The sequence below is a fragment of the Ornithorhynchus anatinus genome, chromosome 2, assembly GCF_004115215.2.
Source record: "Ornithorhynchus anatinus isolate Pmale09 chromosome 2, mOrnAna1.pri.v4, whole genome shotgun sequence".
Taxonomy (NCBI): Eukaryota; Metazoa; Chordata; class Mammalia; order Monotremata; family Ornithorhynchidae; genus Ornithorhynchus; species Ornithorhynchus anatinus.
In genome coordinates, this window is record NC_041729.1 from 77,027,411 (window position 1) to 77,053,921 (window position 26,511).

General features: G+C 41.2%; 1 protein-coding gene across 2 annotated transcripts in view; it reads right to left on the reverse strand.

Moving 5' to 3' along the window:
• Positions 1-656: 656 nt before the first annotated feature.
• PLEKHG1 (pleckstrin homology and RhoGEF domain containing G1) overlaps positions 657-26,511 on the reverse strand; it is a 248,702-nt gene continuing 222,847 nt past the window's right edge. For both annotated transcript variants that reach the window (XM_001505820.5, XM_029057922.2), the window contains 5 exons: positions 25,261-25,356; positions 19,120-19,158; positions 18,426-18,448; positions 14,129-15,800; positions 657-5,771 (listed from right to left, as the gene is read on the reverse strand). In XM_001505820.5, coding sequence (XP_001505870.3) covers positions 4,669-5,771; positions 14,129-15,800; positions 18,426-18,448; positions 19,120-19,158; positions 25,261-25,356 — 2,933 coding nt within the window. In that variant the 3' untranslated portion in view covers positions 657-4,668. The remainder of the gene's footprint in view (positions 5,772-14,128; positions 15,801-18,425; positions 18,449-19,119; positions 19,159-25,260; positions 25,357-26,511) is intronic.

The window sequence follows — 26,511 nt, forward strand, 5'->3', positions numbered from 1 at the left end:
GAGCAATTGAAGTGAGAAACTGCAGACTCAAGCTCACTCTTTTCTTCCTTTTTCTTCTCCACTCCTTTCTTTTCATCTTTTCTCTTTCTGCTACAATTAATTTCTCATAATAATTTCATGTTGGCATTTGTTAAGTGCTTATTAAGTGCCAAGCACTGTTTTAAGCACTGGGGGAGATACAAGGTAATCAGGTTGTCCCAGGTGGGGCTCACAGTCTTCATCGTCACTGAGGCACAGAGAAGTTAAGTGACTTGTCCAAGGTCACAGAGCTGACAAGTGGCAGAACTGGGATTAGCACCCACAACCTCTGACTCCCAAGCCCGTGCTCTTTCCACTGAGCCACGCTGCTTCTTGCATGCTGTCCTTATGCAACAACCCTTTGGGGATGGCAAAAGTTAGAACAGAAGGTGAGGCACTGAATAAATATGACGTTTGATTAAAATTGACTTAGTATCTACCACGGTGCCAAATCAGAAATAAAACAACTGACTTGTTATAGATCTGACCAATTAGGTTAAGGAGTTTGATTAATCTGCCACACAAAAACCATTCAACTCAGATGCACATGTAAAAATAGAACAAGGTATCCCTGTACCCAACACAAAGCGGTGTGAGAGTTACACAGATGGCAAGTTAAAGTAGGAGACCACAAGGTGTATAGCAAACTACTGAGACTTTTATTTTTGCAAACGTGTTGTGTGTTGCTTAAACTTTTTCTATGTAGCATAAAATTACACATTTTTCCTGGGACTCACAAGCTTTTAAATTGAGCATTAAAGCAAAGCACAAATGTGAAAAGCTGGATTTAAAAGGTTTCCTACATGTACATACATTTTTACATCATCTTTACAAAACAAACTATGAAAAAAGTGCAACAAAAAGTTCCATGTCTTATCCATAGGACAAGATTTTACATTAATGCTGAAATAAAGAAGTACACAAATTAGCACAAACTCTTGGATTGGTGACTTCATTGGTGAATTCTGTCTGTCTGGGAGTAGAATGCAACTACCACCACCAGATACAAGCTTAAAGAATGAAATAAGTTTGAGAGCTCTACCTCAAGCAATAGTACATTAATAATTGCTCTTAACAATTTAGGTACATAGAGTCAAGGTCCAAATTTATTGGGGCAAATAGTTCATTTCTTATTTCAGTAATGATAATAGGAAGAGACAAGTGCTATCTAAATGCCAAGTTCACACCACTGTATTCAAAGCTGTTGCTGTTTTTAATCTATTCACGTTTTCTTTCCAGCCTCAGGATTTAATTAATTCACAACTTCCATTCCAGGCACATTTTTGCTCTGTCATTTAGAGAAGTTTCACTGAAGTCTAGTTTCCAGTAAAGCAAATAACTTTTTTTTTTGGATAACCTTCACCTTAATGTGGGGACACCTAGGTATATTTGATAGACTATGTTGTTTCAGTTCTTATGACAGTTAAACTTTTTTATTTTAGAAAATTTAATTTTCTTTGACCAGATAAATGCTCTCTAATTATTCAGCCCTTGTTCAATCTTTATTCAGTCCAAGTATAATCTGAGTTGACAGTATTTGTATTGGGACGTGGAAAAGAACAGAAACATGGAACAGAAACAATATACTGTATTAATGGTTGTCAGTGAGATTTGACAACTTGTTCCTGGCAAACATTTTAGAAATGAAGTAAAACTAAGAATTGCAACCATATTAAGTTTATTAGGCTCTTGAAAAAACTAAAATTCAATAATAAATCAATAGCGTCTCCTTTTTGTAGAACAAGAGTTTAGTGAGTGTGCCAATTTCAGCTGAGATTTGTAAAAACAACAAATCTTTTGAAGTACCCTGAATGTATAGAAAAGAAAGGTCTAAAAAGGCCCTTGAAAAGCTGCATATTGTCCAGATCTTCCTTCATATTGAATCCCTCACTGCACAAAATGAAATTACTCCTTTGTATCATTTAAATGTTATTCTCCTGATTCGGGAAATTTAGATTTGTTAGTGATAACACACGTAGTCACACTATGATTTACTTTATACTTGATAAATTTCATTAAATAATGGGTAGAACTAATTTTCATTATATGTACAATATTCTTTAGCTGTGATTTACTAGTTGCAATTTTTCATAGCTAATACACCTACTGAATTTAAACTAAACTTGTTTATTAAACTGATCCTCCAGTGCAAGTGAAAAAAAGAATCCAAAACCACATGCTTCTAAGCAAAGCTTTTGGTAGATTTGCACCAGGAACTTCAAAATCTGCATCTTAGGCAAACAGAAGTCACAGAATGTGTTCAACACTACAGATCTTCTTTGGACATTGTATATACAACAATTATTGTTTCTAGAGTACACATTTGTAATAATACACTTGGACAGAGGAAAGTATCAGTAAGTATTATTAGTGGAACTACAGATAATACTTACTGAAATGCCTCTTTCATTGTGTTATCAATATGGTCAATATACTAATTTAATGTACAATGGGAAAGAAAAATAAAGGACGTTGCGCTCTTTAGGTTTTGTAGGCTATGTTTCCAAATAATGGAAAGCAAAGACATGCAACAAAGCAAAGAAGCATGAATGATGAGCTAAAACTATACTTATTTATAATAAAACCTGAGTAATAATGACTGGCGCTACTTTCCAAATATCCAATAAATGCCAAATTTCAAAGAGGGATAAAATGGAAACATTTCATTTTTGAGCCAAAGATGTTAATCTAAATTCTTACATTTCATGGACTTTGCAAAAATAGATTTTAAGAGATGGCTACCTTTCAGTTTTGCTTCTCCCATTACCTCAAAAATTCAGAGGAATGGGCTCCTATACTTATATGAAATCCTTAGTTCTAGGATTTAAAAAAAAAACACCAACCTTTTTTTTTGAGGGACAAGAGATGCAAAAGAAACATAGGCATAGTTTGATGAAGCACTGAATGGGACATAAAGAGAGATAACTTGTAATTTATCTCTGTTACAAACCTTAGACATAGAAAAGGGTGAATTACTTAGTGCTTATAATTTAGTGTGATATTCATACTTAGAAGATGAAGTAACAGGCAAGATGTTCTCTTCCTTTCCTATTTCTTCTTCCAAACATATTGCTCACCTCTACAATATGCAATGTGTAGATTCTCCTAATTATACTAACTGTACCTATCTCTTAAGAACTAACGGATAAGCAGAGTCAATGAGAAATGAAAACTTGGAATCCACATGTCTAGAAACCTTTTTGCAGGAAGTTAGATCTTCAGAATTCTGCGATATTCACGTAGACTTTAGATTAAAACTAGAACTATTCCACCCGAAAGATGATATTCAGAAATGTCTGCTACTGCTTCTTCCTTCTCCCTATTTTGGGGTTTTGCAAAGCAGCAAGTCTCTGCTGCACAACAATTTTATGGCTCCTATTTATTGCATGTGCAGTGACAATAACGTTGGGAATGTCATCACATTGCTATTAAATTATTAAGTTTAGGTCTTAGACCATCAGCAATTAGGAGTTACTAAATATCTTTGCAAAAGAGCAAAAAAAGCCCAGCAAATGCGTTGTGAAATATATTTAGACATTTTAGCGGTCATCATTAGCTCTGTTAAAGTGTTTTCTGTGGGTTAGGCCTCAAACTAATGAAGATGTACACAAGAATTCCTTTGGAAGGGTTACATCTTTTGGTAACTTTAAAATATTTGATCTTATGCAAGAGTGTGCTACTTGTCTTGTGCCATATAAAATTTAGGGAATCTGTTTCCCCAGCTATCATACTGTAAAATATGCAAGTAGTCCACTGACAGTACCTGATTTTTAGTACAGCTTACTCGATCAGTGTGCGTTTTTCCCTAGGAGCTGAGCTTTGAAGGAGCCATTACACCTCAGAAATCGTGCTTATAAATCCACCACATTCACCATGTTTTTTCAGTGATTAAAAAACATTCAATAGTTGCCTAGGAAGACATCTTCTTACAAACTTCAGAGAATTTTCACTTGACGCTTTCTAGTCCCTATTGGTTGCGTAGCTTCGGCACAGAAGCCGGCAGCTTATCTGAGCGTCTCAGCAGAGACCGACTTGGAAGATTACAATTCCACTGTCGGGCCAGAGTGAGACTGAAAAATATACAAAACCTCTGTCACTTCTGGATCTCTTTGGTAAATGGAACAAACATGCCAGATCTAGGGGTAACTCATCTTCAGGCGTCTTTAAACCGGCTCTGCGTTTTCGCTTCACTCTATCAAATCTGCTTTCTGTCACCTGCTCTGTCGGTCGTGGTGAAGCAGTTTGTCCCTTGACGTATGCGTGTAGCTACTGCAGAATTACTCAGTTTCTCGACAACTGACTGATATTTTTGAACTCTCACAGGATGTGGAATCAAGTACAACCAACTACCTTACTGCCAATCTTACAGTGCAGGAGGAGAAGGTGGCAAAAGATGTTCATGAGAGTAGGGTTCCCAAGAAAGGAATAGGTATTACAGAAATATACCTCTTGAAGGTTACCTCTGCTAGGCCATGCTCCTGGAGTTTCGGCCCTCTCCATATGCTGTGGAAAAGAACATACGCATCTGCAGCTACAATATCGCTGAGAAACGATGACTGAATTGGGAACACTATAAAATACATCAAGCCAGTATTTGTAGTACTTTCGTTAAGTTTAAAAAGTCAGAACAGTCCAAAGCTGTTGAGAACTTTAGGCAAAGCTGCTCGAGCTAAGACACTGGAATTTTTCCCTTAGGGACTGGACAATATTCTGCTGATTAGGAGATGGCACTCGCCACAGGTAGTCATTCAATTTGTCTGTATCATTGAACTCCGACATATAAGGTGAAAGACCAAGTTTGTTGTTCACTGATTTGGATGGAGAACAGGGACTACTTAAAGAATAAGATGCGTTTTGGCTACTGGGGTTATCAGAAAGGTCAGAGTCCATAATTATCTTTGGGTGAGGTTTCTTTGTGCGATTCTGGGAGACTTCCAAGTCAGACTCATCCTCTTCAGATTTTATTTCTACATAGTCATCGTCATCCTCATCTGCGTCTGCTTCTTTGAAATTGGAAAAATAGTTCTGTTTAGCCACCTGGGCACTTACTGGCTGATTTTTATTCAGCACCAGAACTTGCTGTGAGTCCTGCAGAATCATATCTGAGCAGTCCTCAGGAATCTGCTGTCCCGTGCCACCAGTACCTGGCAACAAGTCTTGGCGACTCTCCCCGCTCACATTTTTGCGCAAACCCAGTTGGTACTTTCCAAGGTCGCTGGGGTAATTTATGGATTCCATTGACTTGTTCACCACCACTGAAGAAGAGGACTGTGACCGACTGTATGGCTGTGGCTTGCTGCTCACCATGCTCTTTCTCAAAGAGTTATAAATGTGATCCTGTTTCAAGTTCTCTTTGTTAGGCTGACTTATAACGACGCTCCATCTTTGTGTGGGACCGTGCAGAGGAGTAGAGAACTGAAGCGAAGGCACGGAGCACGCCGTTGGTAAGTGTCTCGTGGTGCTTTTTGCATTGATCTCTGAAGGGAGGCATTTGGGTTTAGTGTTTGGAATGTTATGCCAGGGAGAGAAATCTGCTAATTCTCCATTACTGTAGGTGGAATTCAGAAGCCATTCTTCTGCTTGCCTGCATTCATTACCAAACTGAGACTGCGAAGGAGCAGCAGTCAGAGGTGATGAAGATCGTAGGGCTAATGATTCCCGAGGTCTTAGCCAGTCATCCTTCTGTCTTTTATGGGGAGTCTCTCTGAAAACAATCTGGTCATAGAGTTGGGAATATTCAGCAATTCTAGCACCTAGAAAATACAAATATTCAAGCAGTTTAGGAAAATACAAAGCAGTAGTAAATACATATATGCAGCTACAGTGGTATAACAGACATATCAAGGATTAAAACAAAAAGCATTTACTAGTTACAACATTCTTATTCACTGCCATTTTTAAGTTTTACAGAGCAAACAGATCATTTGGATTAAGCCTAAGGATATGGAAACACTTTAACAGTAGCCATTAAAAAAATAAAACATTCAAACATCCATGCAAGAACATGCAATTTTGTAGCAACAGATGTCAGTAGCACATCTGTAGGTATTTCTGATTTCTGTAGACCTCTTGAAACCAAACGACATGACACAAGACAAGAATGTCAGATCTAGAGTCTTTAGCCACTGATATATTACTCGTAAATAAATATTACCCCATTTCTGACCTGGTGATTCTATGGGACCCCAAACAAGATTCCTAGGACTCCTGGTCTAACAGTGACCATTATGGCCATAAAAATTTCACTTTTCAGTCACTCCAATGACTGATAGCATACACCCATATTCCACCAACCAAGAGTTCCTCTGTTCTCATGAGTTCTTGAGAAGCAGCATGGTCTAGTGGAAAGAAACAGGGCATGGGAATCAGAAGATCTTGGTTCCAGTCCCCGCCTCTGCCACCCGCCTGCTGGGTGACTTTGGGTAAGTTACTTAACTTCTCTATGCCTCAGTTTTCTCAGCTGTAAAATGGAAATTAAATACCTGTTCTTCCTCCCCTTAAACTGGGAGCCCTGTGTGAAACAGGGACTGAGCCCAACCTGGTTAACTTGTACCTTCTCTAATGCTAAGTACACAATACACATAGTAAGCAATGAAATAGCAATGACCCAAGACAGGTCGAATTCTGCTACTTTTAAGTTTGAGCTAAAGTTAGTGACTTCCACCCCAAGATGTTGCTCATTCTTGATTTAAGGAATAATTTACTGCTCCAAAGTGCAGAACAATTTATTGCTGCAATGCAACTCTCTCTGATTACTTTAGAGAAAGCTTTTAGTGATTAAAATGAAATTCTGTGGGGCCATTTCCCATTCATTATAAGCTTTCTGTTGTTTCAATAAAGCCCCAGCATGAATCACTTCAATTCAGGTCAAGAGAAGGGAGCCTTCCAAACATCCCATTGCAGAGAAGCAGTGTGGACAGAGCATGGGGCTGGGAGTCAGAAAGACCTGGATTCTCATCCTGACTCCACCACCTGACTGCTGTGTGACCTTGGGCAAGTCACAACTTCTCTGTGCCTTAGTTACCTCATCTGTAAAATGGGGATTAAGACTGTAAGCCCCATGTGGGATAGGGACTGTGTCCAATCTGATTAGATTGTACCTATCCCAGTGCTTAGAAAAGTGCTTGACTCATAGTAAACACTTCACAAATAATAATGATAATAATGGTACTTGTTAAGTGATTACTATGTGGCCAGGGACTGTTCTATGTGCTGGGGTGGATACAAGATAATCAGGTTGGACACAGTCCCTGTCTCATACAGGCCTCACAGTCTTAATCCCCATTTTTCAGATGAGGTAACTGAGGCCTAGAGAAGATAAATCACTTGCCCAAGGTCACCCAGCAGACAAGTGGGGGAGCCAGGATTAGAACCCATGACCTTCTGATTCCCACTCCCCTACTCTATCCACTGGGCCATGTGGCTTAAATACCATCATCATCATTATTATTATCACCCCAGACCCTAAGACCTGCGGTCTTCCTTTAAGGCAACAGCCAGTCAACAGAGTAGGAAGTTTTCCTTGGTAAGGAAGAACTGTGGAATATAAACTGCAGGAGAAATCCCAAACACATTTCAGAGATAAGCAACTGAGTCTAACTAATTCATTATTCAAATTCATCATGGAGACTAAACATAAAAAACAACAGTAGTTTCAAAAATAAAAGCATCTGAACATCAGACGTGTTGATTCTACACTTCCCCCTTTCAGAAAAGTGAAAATCTAGAAAAACTGAAGATATAGTTTGTGCAATTACCCTCTACAGCAATTCAACTTCTAGGCAGAATAGGGCCTGGTTACTGTCCTGTCTTCCCTGTTTTGAGGCCTTCTGACCGCTATGAATCTAGAGACTGATACAATTAACATGATGCTAGAGAACTAAGATGGGACCAGGGAGACAAGGACACGACTACATCACATCGTATCTCCAGGAAAGAGCCTTGTGAAAAGAATACAGGACTGGGAGTCAGAGGAGCTGGGTTCTAATCCCAGCTTCGACACTTGTCTGCTAGGTGACCTTGGGCAAATCACTTAACATCTCTGCATCTAGGTTATCTCACCTGAAAAATAGGGATTAAAACTGTAAGCCCCATGTGGGATATTGGACCCACACCATGATTAGCTTGTATCTACCCCGGGGCTTATTCCAGTGTCAGGGACGCTTAACAAATTCCATTTAAAACAAATCTCAGCACATAGTAAGTGCCCAACAAATGACATATTAATTATAAGTATTATTAAATTTTTACTAAGTCCAAAGCTGCTTACTGGTCTGTGAAAATAGAATAAGGGAATGTGCTGAGCTGCTTGTCAGAAGAACAACTTTCACTCCTCTAGAAGCCTCTGATATTGTGGATTTGACCCCCATCAAGCTGTGGAAAGCTAGTTCCTCTCTAAACCTGTTCAAGGCCATACATGACCTATCTCAATGATTTTCCACCCAAGCTCCCCCCAGTTCTGAGTTCGGCTGTTGTTGCTGCTAAAAAGTGGGTAAGCGGAGAGGCCTCTCTCCTGCAAACCCATGCCCCTCCCCAGCGTCCTCCCTTTGCAACATTCCTCTGCTAACACTGCCAGGGAGGATGGAGATTCCCCCAAACTGTACGTTAGTTGCCAGCCTGCAAGAAAGTGGAAGACTGGTCTAGGAAGAATGGGGCAGAGCTGTATCTTTAGCAAATTTGCTAAAGTAGACATAAGAGTGTCATTCACTTCTTGAACTGATTTCTATCTGGCTGACCCGGAACCTTTCACAGAAAACCATTCTGTTGGGCCAGCACTAAGTGCATGGACCTATGAGTGTTGCTCCCGATAAGAGACTTCTGATTCAAATGATCAGAGGGTTAAAGTTGCTAATCCATTCCCCTGTCTTCAAAGTGGATCTCAATTCAAACTCTCTTATCTAAGAGACTCTCTCCTGTCCCCAAACTTTCTCTAAAGGAGATTTCACATGCTTTCTCAGTAACCTATTCCAATTTTTAACAATCTCCCCTATAAGAAATTCTCCCCTATATTTAGCCCAAAGGTTTATATTGTAATTAAAACCTACTTCCTATTGTTCTGTCCTTAGTGGAGATAGGGACAAGTTGGTCTTTTGAAGGCATTTTAAATCTTTCCAAACTAAACAAGATTTTGCTCACATGATTTATTTTCCAATCATATGTCAACAGCTTAATTAAATACCATAGTCTGGGACATCAGAAATCATGAAATTGAGTATTCATTGTCTGAAAAGAATCCACCTCCACATCAAACTCTTGTCATTGGCTTTAAAACACTCAGTCACCTTGTCCCCTCCCAACTTACCTCACTCATTTTCTACTCCAACTTAGCTTGCACACTTCACTCCTCTAATGCCAACGTACTCATTGTTCCTCGATCTTGTCTATCTTGCCACCAATTCCTTGCCCATGTTCTGCTTCTGGCCTGGAACTCCCTCCCCCTTCATATCTGACAGACCACCACTCTCCCTAACTTCAAAGCCTTATTAAAATCACATCTCCTCCAAGAGATCTTCACTGACTAAGCCCTTATTTCCCCTACTCCCTCTCCCTTCTGCATTGTACTTGAACTTGGATTTGTACCCTGTACACACCTCATCCTCAGTCCCTTAGCACTTATGCACATATCCATAATTTATTTCAATGTCTGTCTCCCCCACTAGACTGTAAGAACCCTGTGGGCAAGGAACAAGTCTACCAACTCTGTTATACTATACTCACCCAAGTGCTTAGAACAATGTTCTGCACACAGAAAGTGCTCAATAGGATTGATTAGAACTCTCTTAGTAGATTTATGCTACTGGATGATTTTAAAAGCACTCTTAAAAACTCAAAAAACCCACAAGAATACCAAAAGGCCTACCATCTTCTCTGCCCTGAAAGATACCAAGATATTAGAAAAACCAATCCAAGGGTCACTGGATATTTGCACTCCCATATAGGAATCAAGAGTTCTGGCTGAGCCCCACCCAAGTTTCCTAAAAGTCATACTAATCTAAAGGAAAGAAAATACCCTTATTTTCCTAAATATTGGAGGAAAACCCTGTCACTTCAAGGAGATAGCTCAGAAAGCTAAAAGATTGCTTTCAAAAATGGCAAGAAAGGAGGGCATGTTAAAATAAAGTTACAAAAGAATCCTCTCCAAGGCTGAAGTATGCTTATAGAGCTGGAAAACATCCTTATTTTGAATGAGGAACAAGGGGCTTTACTAGGGATACAATGCAGCATTGAAATCTCAGATTTTAGTTTTCCAACAAACACCAGAGGGAGATTTTTAGGACTGCCATTTGACAATCCATTAGAAGAAAAAAGGCTCAGAAAGAATTTTCCAAATGACAGGTTCTCCTGATCACTGCTGTCACAGATCTGTCTCTTGGCTCCTGCCTATAAGATCAAAGTTTTCTTTTCCCCTAATCTTGGTACTTGATTGTCACAGCTTTAATAGGAGATGGGAAGGGTCATATGAAAAAAAAAAAGATCAACAGAAACCTAGATTAACTTTGCATTTATAGAGTTAAGTCCGGAATTGGGCCTTGCGTGTAGAATTCAGACTCCATTTTATAAAGCAGGATTGACGATTCCTGATGAATTAGATTTTTACATTCAGATTTTAGAAGTCTGCTGAGAAGTAGCATAACCTCGAGAGAGTCAGCATGGACTAGTGGAAAAGGCATGGGCCTGGGAGTCAGAGGACCTGGGTTACAATCCCAGCTCTGCCACTTACCTTCTCTGTGACTGTGGGCAAATCACTTCTCTGTACCTCAGTTACCGCATCTGTAAAATGGGGATCAAATACCTGTTCTCCTTTCTACTTAGACTGTGAGCTCCATGTGGAACAATGACCAAGTCCCACCTACCTATCTTGAATCTACCCTAGCACTTAGAACAGTGCTGGACACATAGTAATGCTTAACAAATACCATAATTATCGCTAGATTTAGCCAATAAGATTGTGACATGGTTTCGCCTTCCCTGTTGTTTTTGGAAAGAGAGACATTCCTTAGACTTCTACAAGATTTTCACCCATTTGAGCTAAAAGTCACAACCCAGAGACACCTTGTTTTCATCAAAGAACCTTGACAGGCTGTCTCACTGAGGCTACCAGCATGCTGCAGTATGTTCTAAAAACACGGGAGTGACTGGACCTGTTTGGGCGATTTACTGGAGAAAACCTCACCCAGGCCCTATAGACCCAGGCTAGGTATTTCACTAAAGATGCTCGAGAGTTTCAGCCGGGGAATAGGGTGCTCCTCCTTCTGCACAACACCGAGAGCAAGCTCCTGGCAAAGTGGCAAGGCCCATACGAAGTAGTCTGGAGAATCGGTCCGTTCGATTACGAGATCCTGTGCCCAGATAAACAAGAGAGAGAAAAGGATTCATCATGTCAACTTGTTGAAACCCTAGTGGGCACAGGACACTGTCTTGATGGAGGAAGAGAGGATTTAAGTCGGCAGGTCCAAAAGATGGCAGGGCCTAGGGACCTGCTCATATCAGAAGACAATAGCAGACACACAGCTCTCAGGAAGGCACTGGAGATGTCTTTTCCTCTTGGTTAGGGAGTATGCTGATGATAGCCCGTCATGTCAATATACCCAGATACAAGACTGGAGAAAAGATCCCAAAGAATCCCCAAGAAGATGCTAAGAGGTGATACAACTCAAGAGATTTAAGAAGTGTCCAAATAAAGGGAAGTAGAAAAAATCCACTAAGTGAAAGCTGAAGCCCTAAATTTTACTTTCTATCGCTTATTCAAGCCCATACTTCAATACTGAGTTTTTGTTAATAAAAACAAAGCCTTATATTTTGATGGGGATTCCCTACCTTTTCGGTCCAGGGCATTACATTTTTTGACTCATCCAGGTTCCATTAGCAAATATCGTTTATGTCAATTTTCTAAGGAAAGACAATTCACCATCTCTGGAATGACTTCAGTTTTTTATCATTGATTCACCTAGTCTTGATGGCTAGTCATCACTCTCATCATGAAACCAAGGGGTTTCACAGAGATTGTCCTTCTAAAACCACCTGCTTGAAAAGGGGGAAACCAGTAGTCCTGTCATATGGTTGCAAGCAGGTGAAAAAAGAAATGTAGAACCATAAAATCAAGGAGTTAGAGAGGTCCTCTTGTCCATCCACCTGCCTTGCAGCAGGACAATTAAACCATACTAGATAGATAAGAACCTGTTGTAATTTTGAAGACCTCACAAGAAGCAGATTCCAACCTTCTTCAGTAGTCCATTCCAAATTAGAATAATGCTCACTTTCATGACTGACTTATTAATGGTATTTATCGAGCGCTTACTGTGTGTAGAGCACTGTACTAAGCGCTTGGGAGAGTGCAGTGCATGACTGGAGTTGGTACACAGACTTTTTTTGTTAAATGGTGATTGTTAAGCACTTACTATGTGTCAGGCACTATTCGAAGCACTGGGGTACATACAAGCTAATTAAGTTGAACACGGTCCCTGTCCAACATGGGGCTTACAGTCTAAGTAGACTTCAAACTTCAGGAAACTTTTTCCAGGTGAAGGATGGAAGTTTTGGATAGTACCCAACTTCCACCCCTCAATCTTTTTTATTTTATCTTCCTGGGACATTATGGGCCCTTAATAGTCTATTTCCCTCTAGATTGTTCTTTACCACTGCAAAGATAAAGAACAATTAGGCCCATATTAGAAACATTACTGGGCCAAAATGACCCATTCATTAAGAAGGGAATCTGTTGGAAATAGGTCCCAAGCCCTTTGCGATAATATTAACTTTAAAAACAGATTTTACTGATTTGAATTTGAGGCATCCTCTCTCAGAAGTCTCAAAGGTTTAATGACCCAAATCCTGTGGGTTTCTCAGAAGCTTCTGCCTCCAAGTTTAGCTTCTCTATCAGAGGGCCATGTGGAGAACCAGTGTTGCTTAGTGGAAAGAGCACTAGCTTGGGAGTCAGAAGTCATGGGTTCTAATCCCAGCTCCGCCACTTGTCAGCTGTGTGCCTTTGGGCAAGTCACTTAACTTCTCTGGGCCTCAGTTACCTCATCTATAAAATGGGGATTAAGACTGTGAGCCCCACAAGGGACAACCTGATAACCTGGTATTTACTCCAGTGCTTAGAACAGTGCTTGGCACAAAATAAGCACTTAACAAATACCATCATCATTATTATTATGTTACAAGTTCTAAGATTCTTGAAAAATCCCTCTATTCTATGTATAGCAGAGAAGGGACAACTATGAGTTATTCTTTAATTCTGGACACTGAGCCTTACTGGTATGTGGATCACGAAAGAGATCATGATCAGTTCAATTGCTTAGTTCAGGAGTGCTCCCAGCTCAATGACCCAAACCAAAATAACTGAAGAATTCCTCTCTTCTTGGTTGGGAATTGATGAAGTGGGACAGGAGAAAGTCAGTACAGCTAGGGCCTCGCTTGATCCAAGACTAGTGCAAAAATTGGAGATGAGAGTGCTAGATACTACTGTAACTTCTGAGCAGAACAGTTGGGAAAACATGAGGAAGGGTGCCTAATCTTAATTTGGATTTTGCTAGAATGACAGGATATTGTTTGGGAATCTGGAGCAAAAGTGACCCTTTCTTTTTTCCCCCTCCAGTTTCTTCAAAACTCTGATATAACAAAGAGCTGACTGAACCCCTTAAATAACCCCTCTGATAACACTACTTGGAAAAAAAGTTTCAAAAATCTCAAATTCTATCATATATGATACATTAATTGTTGCTATCTCTCTATGATTTCTATTTTCTATGTCCATTCACTATACTTTAAAATAAAAACTGGTAACCATTCATATATAAATCTCCTTTTTTCACTTATATTTGCTGCAAGTTAAATCTTACACCTCGGATACACATAGCCTATGGGACTCCACAAGACTAAATCTTGTTCCTCTAAACAAATACCTTGGAGCAGGCAAGGGAGAGAAGATGCCAGACCAAAATGGCTTCCCTGGGAGTTGTGCATCATTGTCTGAGGACTCAATTTGGTGACAAAGTAGCCAAATGTGGCCGCTCTCACGTCCCATATCCTTTGTTATTTAAAATTTTGTTGAAAGACTCAAAATGACTGCCACTTACATTCAAGAAGAAAAGGAAGTATTTCAACATACCAATGGCAGCACCTCCTTGTTTCTTCTCCTCTAATATGGCAGCAAGATCTTTGTGTCTTGATTTGTTTTGCTGGCTCACTGGCTGTTCTTGCTCGGGGCTTTTCACTTTTAAAAGTTGATTAGCCTTCTTAATCTTCTGACTGTACTGCCTCGCCATAAGGAGAACTCTATTCTTTGTTTTATCCACGGCTTCCACACCTGGATCAGTGCTCTCCAAATCCGCTTGGGATAGGCTGCTATTGGCTGATTCGGAAGGGCTTTCTATAAAAGGTATTTCACTGGTTGGAGATAGTCTGGTAAGATTCATAAAGGAGCTTTCTTTATAAAGTAGATCCTCTTCAAATTGGAGGTTCGCTCTGCTTAATCTCACTGCTCGATTTTTCCCAGGTTTGGGGAAAGGAGGACACTCAGGCAGTGAAAGGGTGGACAGTGAGTACTGTACATCTTTGCTCAGTTCAGGAGTGCTCCCAATATGTAATCTTTCTTGGACATCATCTTGGCTGACTGGAAATGCCGCAAGGAGACGGTCTCTGGTCTTTTCTTCATTCTTTTTGATGTAGTTTTCCAGATCATTCCAGATTTCATCTACTTCTTCTGACAGTTTATCAGCTATAGACTTGTGGGATAGTGAGTCAGAGTTAGAAGAGCTGTCCACCAAACTCAAGTAGTCATTATCCAAGGGAACATGATGGAAAGGAGTCTCATCTTCACTGAACTGGAGGCTTTCTTCAGAAACAAACTGCCTCAGATTGTCACAGCAAGCAAAATCTGTTTCCAAACCTAGAAAACTGGTCCTTTTAGCGCACTTTAAACTGTTGCACTTGAAATTAAGCAAGAGAGGGTCTGGGAGCCCTATGGTATCATAGATGTTCTCCTCATCGACTCTGAGCTCATGTGACTCCCCATTAGATGCATCTCTACCGATCAAGATTTCATCCTTTTTGTTAGGAGCAGAGGCCTTGTCGTTAATCTGCCAATTAGGGGAAGCTACATCTGAACTGTTTTTGGAGTGGTCCCCACAAACCGAACCTCTGTCCAATTTCTGAGGAGTATATTCAGAACCTTCCCTTCTAGCAAGACCCATTAACTTCAAATCTTCATAGCTTATGTTATCGTAGACGTGATCTATGTCATCAATGGTTAACTCTGCTGCTAAGTGGGCATTTGCTTCACTCACATCTGCTTTAGCACTGCTTCTCTCTTCTCTGTGGGAGCCATGCTGGATGTGATCGCTGTCTCTATTTCTTGCCTCAGTTGGGCAAGTATTGCTTTCACCAGCGCTGCTGGCCCGCCTAACGATCCTGTGTCCAGGACTGGAGATCTCAGCTGGGCGCATCAGTCCCATGTGCCAGCTACATGGGCGGCTTGCAGTGCCGCTCTCTTCACACAATCTGGCGGAGTCCAAATCAGAGGAAGATAATGATGGCACGAACATCTGATAATCATCTTCATCTTCTTCATTGTCCTGATGGGACCGTCTGCTGGGAAACAGGGCTTGCCGGACCTGATGGTCAGTCCAGATGTTCCTCATGGCATTCCCACCACCTCCCAGAATATTCATGAGGATGGAACTGTTCTGCTGAGTGCTTTGCTGTCTTGGGGGCTGTCCAGCTGAGGTAGGAAATGGAGTGTCTGTGTTCAGCTGAGGTGACCCTTCATCCTCTTTGGAAATCTGAGGAAATTTGCAATACATACACTGAATGAAATTGGCCTTGCAAAGAAATACACCCCAAATGATTTGGGATGGAAAATATCTACATTTATCACTTTCAGATACGTCTATCATATGAGTAATGGAGATGACAGCTGCTTCATAATGAGGATTGGCTTGGTGCCAATTAAAGTTTCTGGGCACTCTAGGAGTACCAGCCTTACATCTCAAAGCAGCAACAAGCTGGTTTTCTCAGTCTGTTTGCAGCCCCACTGTAAGACTTGCCTAGAAATCTCACGTACACCCAGTAAAAGTCAAATGATCAGAGGATTTGAACTGGCTTCTCAAGCAATGTCAATCAATTATTCCCGGTGCTATCACTGAAGCCTTCTGGAAAGTGCACTGACTATTTCAGCATCAGTTTACATCTGCTTTCCAGTCAAAGTTTTAATTTTTGCTATCGCTAAGTAATTTGCAAACTATCTGTGCCTCAGTCTTACCAGTGCAAAATGCAGACACGTTGCAAATGTAGGGATTAACAAAACAAGAGGGCAGTACAGGGCTTTGCTAAACATTTCTAACAACTAAAAGTAATGCCTACACAGTGTCTTCAATCTATAGTTCCTATATTCTTTAGAACCAGGAATTGGTTGGCCAGTCATCCCAGAGGTGTTTAGGGTTCATGATAGGTGAGAAAGGTAGGTGATAGCGTACAATCATATTACGCAGGTTGCTTTAGAAGCCAAGAAGCTGAATCAAATAAATCTTCATGGATGTTTTTTATGACTAATTTAATCAAAATTTCTGGGGTTTCTGAATTTTTAAAACCTGAAATTTACACATGCCAAGATTAACACTTCTGCTTTTCTCAATATTTTCAGCAGCAAGGCTAAATCTTTTTCTACCTCCTTTTGATTTCTGCTGGCAAATTAGCTGCATACCCTAAATGGAAGAAAAATTAAACTATCACTACTGAATATTCCTGGTCATAATGAACTCCTGGATTGGAGTCCAGGAAAGTCCCTGTGCTGAAATAAGCAAGAAACAGGATGTTAAATAGGTGAGGGTGGTGGAGATGAAACTTTTAGCAATAAGAAAAGAGAGTACATTTTTTATTCTGTTATTTCAAGATTGGCATCAAACTGTTCTTTATCCTTTAAGAGGAGACTCTTTTCTTGTTCACTGCAGTAGACTGATTTAGAAGGCTCCTGGATTGGTTCTTTAGGGTACTTTGATCAAAGGAATCTTTCTTCCTAAGCATTAGATGGGCACCACTGGATGATCCAGCTCTGACTGTTTAGGAGAATGGCAGTCCATCCACACTGATCCATTTTATGACAATGAAGCAGATGAGGAATCACTGAACTTCAGATTTTACAGATCCATGAACATTTAGGTTTTTCTTCAGCATAACTTAAAAAAATATTTTTACAGGCATCCTCCTGTGTTGTCACCTCCTGCATTTCATTCTCCTAAAACAATCAGTGGGCCACAAAAACCATTTGACAACTAGATTAGATTATTTTTATTACTTCTTGGCTATAAAAGTGAGGGTTTAATCTAAGTGTTTAGAATTGTAAAGTCACTGCAGTATGAAAGAATGAGTTATATCACCTAAGTGCAAAACAAAAGTAACTTTCAATCACATTTTGGGGACACCAGAAAGCAGGAGGGAGAAGACCTCTACAAGATACTGAATCAAGCTGTAAGAAAAACTTTCTTGGCACCACACCAATTTCACTGTGGATATAGTAGCAATATATCAACACACTAAAAGGGCAGATGAACAGAGAGAAATATCTTTTTTTAATAGGAAAAAGGGAATTTAGGAACTCAGTGACTCTCACTTTACCTTTTTCACAAAATGATTATTTCCTCCCTTTTTCTGAAGATACAAAACACACTACTGTTCTTTTGATTTCTATCTAATCCCCACCCCAAGACAGAACTGGGGAGGCATTCCTCAAAAAGGTGGTTCCATTTCTCTGAGATTGTCACAATGCAAGGATTATTCATTGACATAAAATAGAAGAGTGCAGTAGCACAACTAGAAATAATGGTTCCAGGAGTCAGTAGAATCAGCTCAACTCTGCCATGGGCCTGCTGTTTTCCCTTTGGCAAGTTATTTAACTCAGTTTCCTCATCTGAAAAATGGAGATAATAATACCTGCCTCTCTCTGTCTCCCAGGGATTTGTGAGAGTAAAATGAGATAATTGATATCAAAGTACTTTGGGAAATAAAAGCACTAGAGAAATTCAAGGTATTATTATCTTTAACTTCTTTGAGGTAAAGCAATTTAAAATCAAATGGGTGGTGAGACACATCACAACTGTGTAGGTTCTAAATCCCAAGGTAAGATCACCACTAATCAGCCCATCAGTGTTTATTGAGTACTTAAAAGGAGCTGTGTGGTGGGCCTTGAGAGAAGGGAACGCTGAATGGCAAGTTTTCACGTGAATTGGTCTGGCAGACGTAGACCTGGGATCAGGCAAGAAATGTAGAAAGATCTCACCGGAGACAACTCTACAGTTGACATGTTCTCACTCTTCAGTTTAGGAACTAATGCCATATTTAAAGTATATTAAAGTAAGATTGTTTTGAATAGATGTTAAGTATCCTGGGAGAGAAAATGTTAAAGGGCTTACCTTTTGCAGATCTTGAGTTGTTTCTGGAAAAAAAAATCATACACTTATAAATGATCACAGAAATACTGTAGGTAATAGAAGTTCTGACTACCAAAATCTGTCAGTGAGCAGAAAGGGTGTAAGCTTCTCACCCTTGAGGGAAATTTCATCTTTTCTTTGGGTGCTAGTATAATGAAGTGGTAATGAACTAAAATGACATTAGGCCCTATTCCTTCCCAAAGGAATGAAATACCCAGAAATTATTTTTAAATAATTCTAAGTTTGGGACAGATAATGAAAAGCCAGAGGAAGAGCAGGTTATCTATGAATTCCACTTTGCTCAGGTGCTTTGAAATGAATTAAGTATAGAGCTGCCCAAAGACAGGGTTGGGCCTCTTGTTTCAAACTTCAAGGCTCAGGGATCCCATAGGAAAGTAGGATTACAGAGTCATACCCAGCTCTCTCTAATCCTTTCTCTCTCTCCCCTTGGCTCTCTAACATACACAGAATTACCAAGAGACTCTGGGCCTTGTGAACATAATTTGCTGAAAATAATTTTCAGAAGTCCCAATTCTGTGTCTTGTGCTGTAACCTGCATCACTAAGGGAAATCCCTTTCCAAAACCTTAAAAAAAAAAAAGGCTAGTTTGTGTTCAACTACATAAATGCAATACTACTTCTGAAAATACAGGCAAAAATGATATGCTTTTACTTACGACTGGGCTTCAAAACTTTATGGGCTCTGGAAGATGGTTCTGAAACAGAGCATAAGTATAATACCTCCTTTAAAGCCAAATACAATATTTTTAAATAGAGGTCATATACAATACCTATACTCTGAATATGCATATAACAATCTCCACTACATTAAGAATAGCTCAGCGTGGCGCAGTGGAAAGAGCACGGGCTTTGGAGTCAGGGCTCATGAGTTCGAATCCCAGCTCTGCCACTTGTCAGCTGTGGGCAAGTCACTTAACTTCTCCGTGCCTCAGTTCCCTCATCTGTAAAATGGGGATTAAGACTGTGAGCCCCACGTGGGACAACCTGATTCCCCTGTGTCTATCCCAGCGCTTAGAACAGTGCTCTGCACATAGTAAGCGCTTAACAAATACCAACATTATTATTAAATCAACACCATGGATTGGTGGGCATCACAAGCAATGAGTCCAGCATAAAGTCCTAAATTGCTTCCACAGCCACTTGTGACATGGCGGTGGTTATTGAGATGTGATGATGAGGCGTTATCATTCTTAAGAATGATCTATTGTAACCTACTTTTGAAAATTTTTAGGATCACTAAGTATAAATAAGTTATGCTAATTTGTTGTCACAGTTTGTCTAGAGGTCTTCTGTCTAAATGTTATTTTGAAGTTCAAGATAAAATTTGGAAGGCATAAGAACACCCAGAGACAATGGATTTCTTTCTAAACAAAGTACGCACTTACAAAGGGCATCCATTTCTAGAATTGCTTGCCTCCACCACCTTATTGTTTGCACCTTCCCTCCTTGGAATGCCCTTCCCCTTCAAATCGGACAGATTATTACTCATTCTATTTTTAAAATTTACAGAAAGTCTTCCCTAACTAATCTCTCATCTCCCTACTCCATCAACTATGCATTTACATCCCTACTCCATAAGCACTTAGTTACTAATCTGATTCCTCACACCTACAGCATTTATGTACATATCCTTATACTCGGTTACTCCCTCTAAATCGTCTCTCTCGTTCACCCCACACATCCTATCCGTTACCAAGACCTGCCAGTTTCACCTTTACAATATTGCCAAGATCCACCCTTTCCTCTCCACCCAAACGGCTACCTTACTGCTACGGGCTCTCGTTATATCCCGGCTAGACTACTGTGTCAGCCTTCTCTCTGACCTCCCTTCCTCCTCTCTCGCCCCGCTCCAGTCTATTCTTCACTCCGCTGCCCGGCTCATCTTCCTGCAGAAACGATCTGGGCATGTCACTCCCCTTCTTAAACAACTCCAGTGGTTGCCTATCAACCTCCGCTCCAAACAAAAACTCCTCACTCTAGGCTTCAAGGCTCTACATCACCTTGCCCCTTCCTACCTCTCCTCCCTTCTCTCTTTCTATCGCCCACCCCGCACGCTCCGCTCCTCCGCCGCCCACCTCCTCGCCGTCCCCCGTTCTCGCCTATCCCGCCGTCGACCCCCGGGCCACGTCCTCCCGCGGTCCTGGAACGCCCTCCCTCCTCACCTCCACCAAACTGATTCTCTTCCCCTCTTCAAAACCCTACTTAAAACTCACCTCCTCCAAGAGGCCTTCCCAGACTGAGCTCCTCTTCTCCCTCTACTCCTTCTACCACCCCCCCTTCACCTCTCCGCAGCTAAACCCTCTTTTCCCCCTTTCCCTCTGCTCCTCCCCTTCTCCCTTCCCATTCCCTCAGCACTGTACTCGTCTGCTCAACTGTATATATTTTCATTACCCTATTTATTTTGTTAATGAAATGTACATCGCCTCGATTCTATTTAGTTGCCATTGTTTTTACGAGATGTTCTTCCCCTTGACTCTATTTATTGCCATCGTTCTTGTCTGTCCGTCTCCCCCGATTAGACTGTAAGCCCGTCAAACGGCAGGGACTGTCTCTATCTGTTGCTGACTTGTTCATTCCAAGCGCTTAGTACAGTGCTCTGCACATAGTAAGTGCTCAATAAATACTATTGAATGAATGAATGAATAATTTATTTTAATATATGTCCTTCGATTAGACTGTAAACTCCTTGTGGGCAACACAATACAGAGCTTTATTGTACTCTCCCAAACACTTAGTATCGTGTTCTGCACACAGTAAATACCTTCAAGATTATCAGAATGGAAATTGATATCTCAAGGAGAGCCTCAAGCTTGTTCAAGCTTTTTTCAAGCTTTTTTTCCCCAAAGCTTTGGAAATGGCAAAGAAATTGTGCCTATAATTAGTTGTTCAGAAGAAAGGTTCTCCACCCAAAACTCAAATGGGGTTAGTTGCCATACCATTTGCCACCAAACTCCCTTAATGGGTTTTTGATGGGTTTCCATTTTAATAATTATGGTACTGCCAAACACCATTCTAAACTCTATGGTAGATACAAGTTAATCAGGTTGGACACAGACCCTGTCCCACATGGGACTCACAGTCATCACCATTTTACAGATGAGGTAACTGAGGTACACAGAAGTGAAGTGGCTTGCTCAAGGTCACACAATGAACAAGTGGCAGATCCAGGATTAGAACCCAGGTCCTTCTGATTCACAGACCTTTGGTCTATCCACTAAGCTACAGTGTTTCTATTATGAGTCTTTGTTAAAGACTCCATTATGACTTTATTAGACTCTATATATTCTATTATGAGACTTTGATAAAGGAGAGGGAAAGGAAAAGAAGGCACCTTTCCCACACCCCAAAAGGCCACTGCCATCTCATTTACTATAGCCATGATTTTGAGCAGAATAAATTGCTAACTTCTTATGGCCACTCACTTGAGACTGTAATTTGGGCTGGTAGGATATTAAAGCACCCTAGTTCTGATCTCTATGTCCATCTGGGAAATTCTCAGGTTCCCACGGCCAGCAGTTAGAGAGGCAAGACTCCAGACCCCAGTCTCCATGACTCCCACTGCCCTTCATATTCATTAATTAATTTATTCAATAGCAATTGTGGAGCAACTAGTGTTTCGCTGAGTACTATGCTAGGTACTGGGAAAAGGTTCAAGTGAGAGTTCAGAAATCATTTCTGGACTGCAAGCAGAGGGTGGGGTCAAAACTTAAAAATAAGAGGGATGGGGGTGTTTAGTGCCTGACACACACAAGGAAAGATGGCCACTAGCTTCAAAACTCTGCTTCTTCCCACTTTCTCTAGTGCTCCCCAACCTTTAACCCAATGTCTCTCTTCTTTCCCTCTTTCCCTCCCATTCCTCATACTTTTTTATTGTTATTATATTTTTGAAGTGCTTAACTCTTTGTTGAGCACTGTTCTAAGAGCTGGGGTAGATACAAATTAATCAGGTCTGACAAGAGTCCTTGTGCCACATGGGGCTCACAGTCTAAGTAGGAAGGAGAAGAGGGTTGTATCCCCATTGTACAGATAAGAAAACTGAGGCACAGAGAAGTTAACTGACTTGCCCAATGTCATGCAACAGGCTGGTGGCAGATCTGGGATTAGAACCCAGATCCTCTGACTCACAGGCCCATGCTTTTTCTATTAGGGCACATGACTTCTACCACTACAAACTACTGAACTGGCAAAATTCCTGAACCTCAGTTTCACAGATACCCTCAACTCGGTGGTAGATAACCATACAAAAACCCCCACCCAGAGAAAGAAAGCCACTAACTAATCACCCTCTCCTAAAAATCCATCATTGAAAACTCCAGCAATAAATTCTTATCTGCTAATCACAATTATCAGGGAAGAGTGCCAAAGCAGTACTTCCTCTTTGTTTTTCCTCTTCTGTTTTCCTCTGGGACCATTTCTCCGCTTGCCAGAAAGTTAGATCAATCTGTGGCTGGCAGTTTAGATAAAGCAGCGTGGCGCAGTGGAAAGAGCACGGGCTTTGGAGTCAGGGCTCATGAGCTCGAATCCCAGCTCTGCCACTTGTCAGCTGTGTGACTGTGGGCAAGTCACTTAACTTCTCTGTGCCTCAGTTCCCTCATCTGTAAAATGGGGATTAAGACTGTGAGTCCCACGTGGGACAACCTGATTCCCCTGTGTCTACCCCAGCGCTTAGAACAGTGTGTAAGCACATAGTAAGCGCTTAACAAATACCAACATAATTATTATTATTATAAAGAGATTCCTAACCCTGATCTAGGATGTCAGTTACCAGCTGAAATTGAGGAGGGGGAAATGGTACCGAATTTTTTTTTGCTTTCAAATTTCAAGAATGCTTGATTTTAAACAGGGTTCCAAAGATTGTTTGGCAAGAAGTCCTTAATGTGTTCTATATCTTAACTTGAAAGTCACTAATCTATGGATTTAGCATCTATCCTTTTAACTCCTTGGCTGCTGAATTTTGGGAATTGCAAAAGGGCATTTTAGTTCCAGAAAGAGGATACTATTCTGATATTAAAGACTTCACTTGAGTTAATCACACAGCACTGATGTGTGGCAGATGTGGAATCCTTTCCAATAAGCCTCCACAGGGTAAACAACTGCTGAACGTAATCCTTTAGGTGTCAATACAAGGTGGGTGAGTCAAGTTTCTGCAGCGGACAGTCAGAGGAGGCTCTGGTCTAGACAAGTTCCTAGATCAGGTAGGTAGAGGGAGGCTTTGTCTGTTGAATTAGATGTGAATCTGTGATCCTCCTTTGCCTTTAATTTACTCATTCATTCAGTGGTATTTACTGAGCCCTTACTGTGTACGCTGTATTGTACTAAGTGCTGGGAGAGTACAGTACAACAATAAACAAACACATTCCCTGCCTGCAATGAGCTTACAGGTATGTAAGCACTGGAACTAGATTTGTCTGATTCATAAAAAGAGTAATAATAATATTAATAATAACTATAGGAGGCCTTCCCAGACTGAGCTCCCCTTTTCCCGCTACTCCCTCTACCCCCTCCTCACCTCTCCGCAGCTAAACCCTCTTTTCCCCCCATTTCCCTCTGCTCCTCCCCCTCTCCCTTCCCCTCCCCTCAGCACTGTACTCGTCCGCTCAACTGTATATATTTTCATTACCTTATTTATTTTGTTAATGAAATGTACATCACCTTGATTCTATTTATTTGCTATTGTTTTAATGAGATGTTCTTCCCCTTGATTCTATTTATTGCTATTGTTCTTGTCTGTCCGTCTCCCCCGATTAGACTGTAAGCCCGTCAAAGGGCAGGGACTGTCTCTTTCTGTTACCCATTTGTACATTCCAAGCGCTTAGTACAGTGCTCTGCACATAGTAAGCGCTCAATAAATACTATTGAATGAATAATAAAAGCAATAGCACAGCACATGACACACAGTAGGCCTTCAATTCATAATAATAATAATAATAATGACGGTAATAATTATTATGGCATTTGTTAAACACTTTCTATGTATCAAGCACTGTTCTAAGTACTGGGGTAGACAAGTCATTCGGGTCATTTTTGCATTCATTCATTCAATAGTATTTATTGAGTGCTTACTATGTGCATAGCACTGTACTAAGCGCTTGGAATATACAATTCGGCAACAGATAGAGACAGTCCCTGCCCAATGACGGGCTCACAGGTCAGATGCAGTCCCCATCATACATGGGGCTCACAGTCTAAGTAGGAGGGAGAACAGGCATTGAATTCCCATTTTACAAATGAGGAAACAGAGGCAACCAAAAGTTAAGTGACTTGTCTAAGGTCACACAGCCGACACTTGGTGGAACTGGGATTACAACCCAGGTCCATGCTTTATCCACGGCTCAATGGAAAGAGACTGGGCTTGGGAGTCAGAGGTCGTGGGTTCTAATTGCGGCTCTGCCGCTAGACAGCTGTGTGACCTTGGGCAAGTCACTTCACTTCTCTGTGCCTCAGTGACCTCATCTGTAAAATGGGGATGAAGACTATAGCCCTACACGGGACAACCTGATTACCTTGTATCTACCCCCGTGCTTAGTACAGTGCTTGGCACATAGTAAGCACTTAAATACCAACATTATTATTATGATTATTATTTATACAGTAGACTTTTGCAACAAGAAGTAATTTAGGCACCTCATTCTTTCATTTTTGAAAACCTGCTAACTCAAGTCCCAAATCAATCACAGACTATACTGATCTTTCCCCTCTAATGTCCACGGGTAGGATGCCCTCTCTCAACTAGAAATCTTGTTCCATTTAGAGTACTCCCCACAACCCCCAGGAGTATTGCATGTGTTCTTATTCACCTGATTTTCTTCTCATACGATGTGAGCTGAAACCTTCCTTAGGACTGCAATGTGCTTTCATTTCTCCCTCAGGGCTATAATGGAATCCTGGATGATCTGTAAAATAATCATATGAATCAATTAGAATGAGGTGTCCGCTATGTGCAACATCAAGTTACTGTGAACGTGGTAATTAGGTGTGGAAAGAACTCTATGGGCTTGGTTCCTGCTGTCCAAACAAAGCTCCAAATGAAAGGGGTGCATAATTATCAGGTCTCATGGGGCATTTACATATATTGGCAGCAGGCCTTCAGGAACCCTGCAGAAAAATTAAAGCTGTTTTCAACTAGAATCTCCCTCCCAAATCCTCCAGCCTTTTTCCTTCAGGAAGAACTGTGACACCCTTGGATCTACTCTAACATTTCCTGAGTTAATCAAAAGGTTTGGAGTAGCCGCCTTTCAGTGCCATAACATGGGCATGCATTTGTATTTCCCAATCAAGCCAAAAAAACCCATTTTTATTTTATTTATTTTTTTTTTACAAGAACCAGTGCTTTTCTTTTTGCCCCTTTTCTCTTCTACAGAGTCGTAGGGAGCTGCTTAGTCTGAAATAGTTGTTTCTAGGACTGGAACACTAGAGTGAGTTTTAAAGCTTTTAGGATCCGCCCTTTCCTTTCCACCCAAATGGCTACCTTACTGCTACGGGCTCTCGTTATATCCCGGCTAGACTACTGTGTCAGCCTTCTCTCTGACCTCCCTTCCTCCTCTCTCGCCCCGCTCCGCTGTTCTCCGCTCCGCTGCCCGGCTCATCTTCCTGCAGAAACGATCTGGGCATGTCACTCCCCTTCTTAAACAACTCCAGTGGTTGCCTATCGACCTCCGCTCCAAACAAAAACTCCTCACTCTAGGCTTCGAGGCTCTCCATCACCTTGCCCCTTCCTACCTCTCCTCCCTTCTCTCTTTCTACCGCCCACCCCGCACGCTCCGCTCCTCTGCCGCCTATCCCGCCGTCGACCCCTGGGCCGCGTCCTCCCGCGGTCCCGGAACGCCCTCCCTCCTCACCTCCGCCAAACTGATTCTCTTTCCCTCTTCAAAACCCTACTTAAAACTCACCTCCTCCAAGAGGCCTTCCCAGACTGAGCTCCTCTTCTCCCTCTACTCCACCACCCCCCCCTTCACCTTTCCGCAGCTAAACCCTCTTTTCCCCCTTTCCCTCTGCTCCTCCCCCCTCCATCCCCTCAGCACTGTACTCGTCCGCTCAACTGTATATAT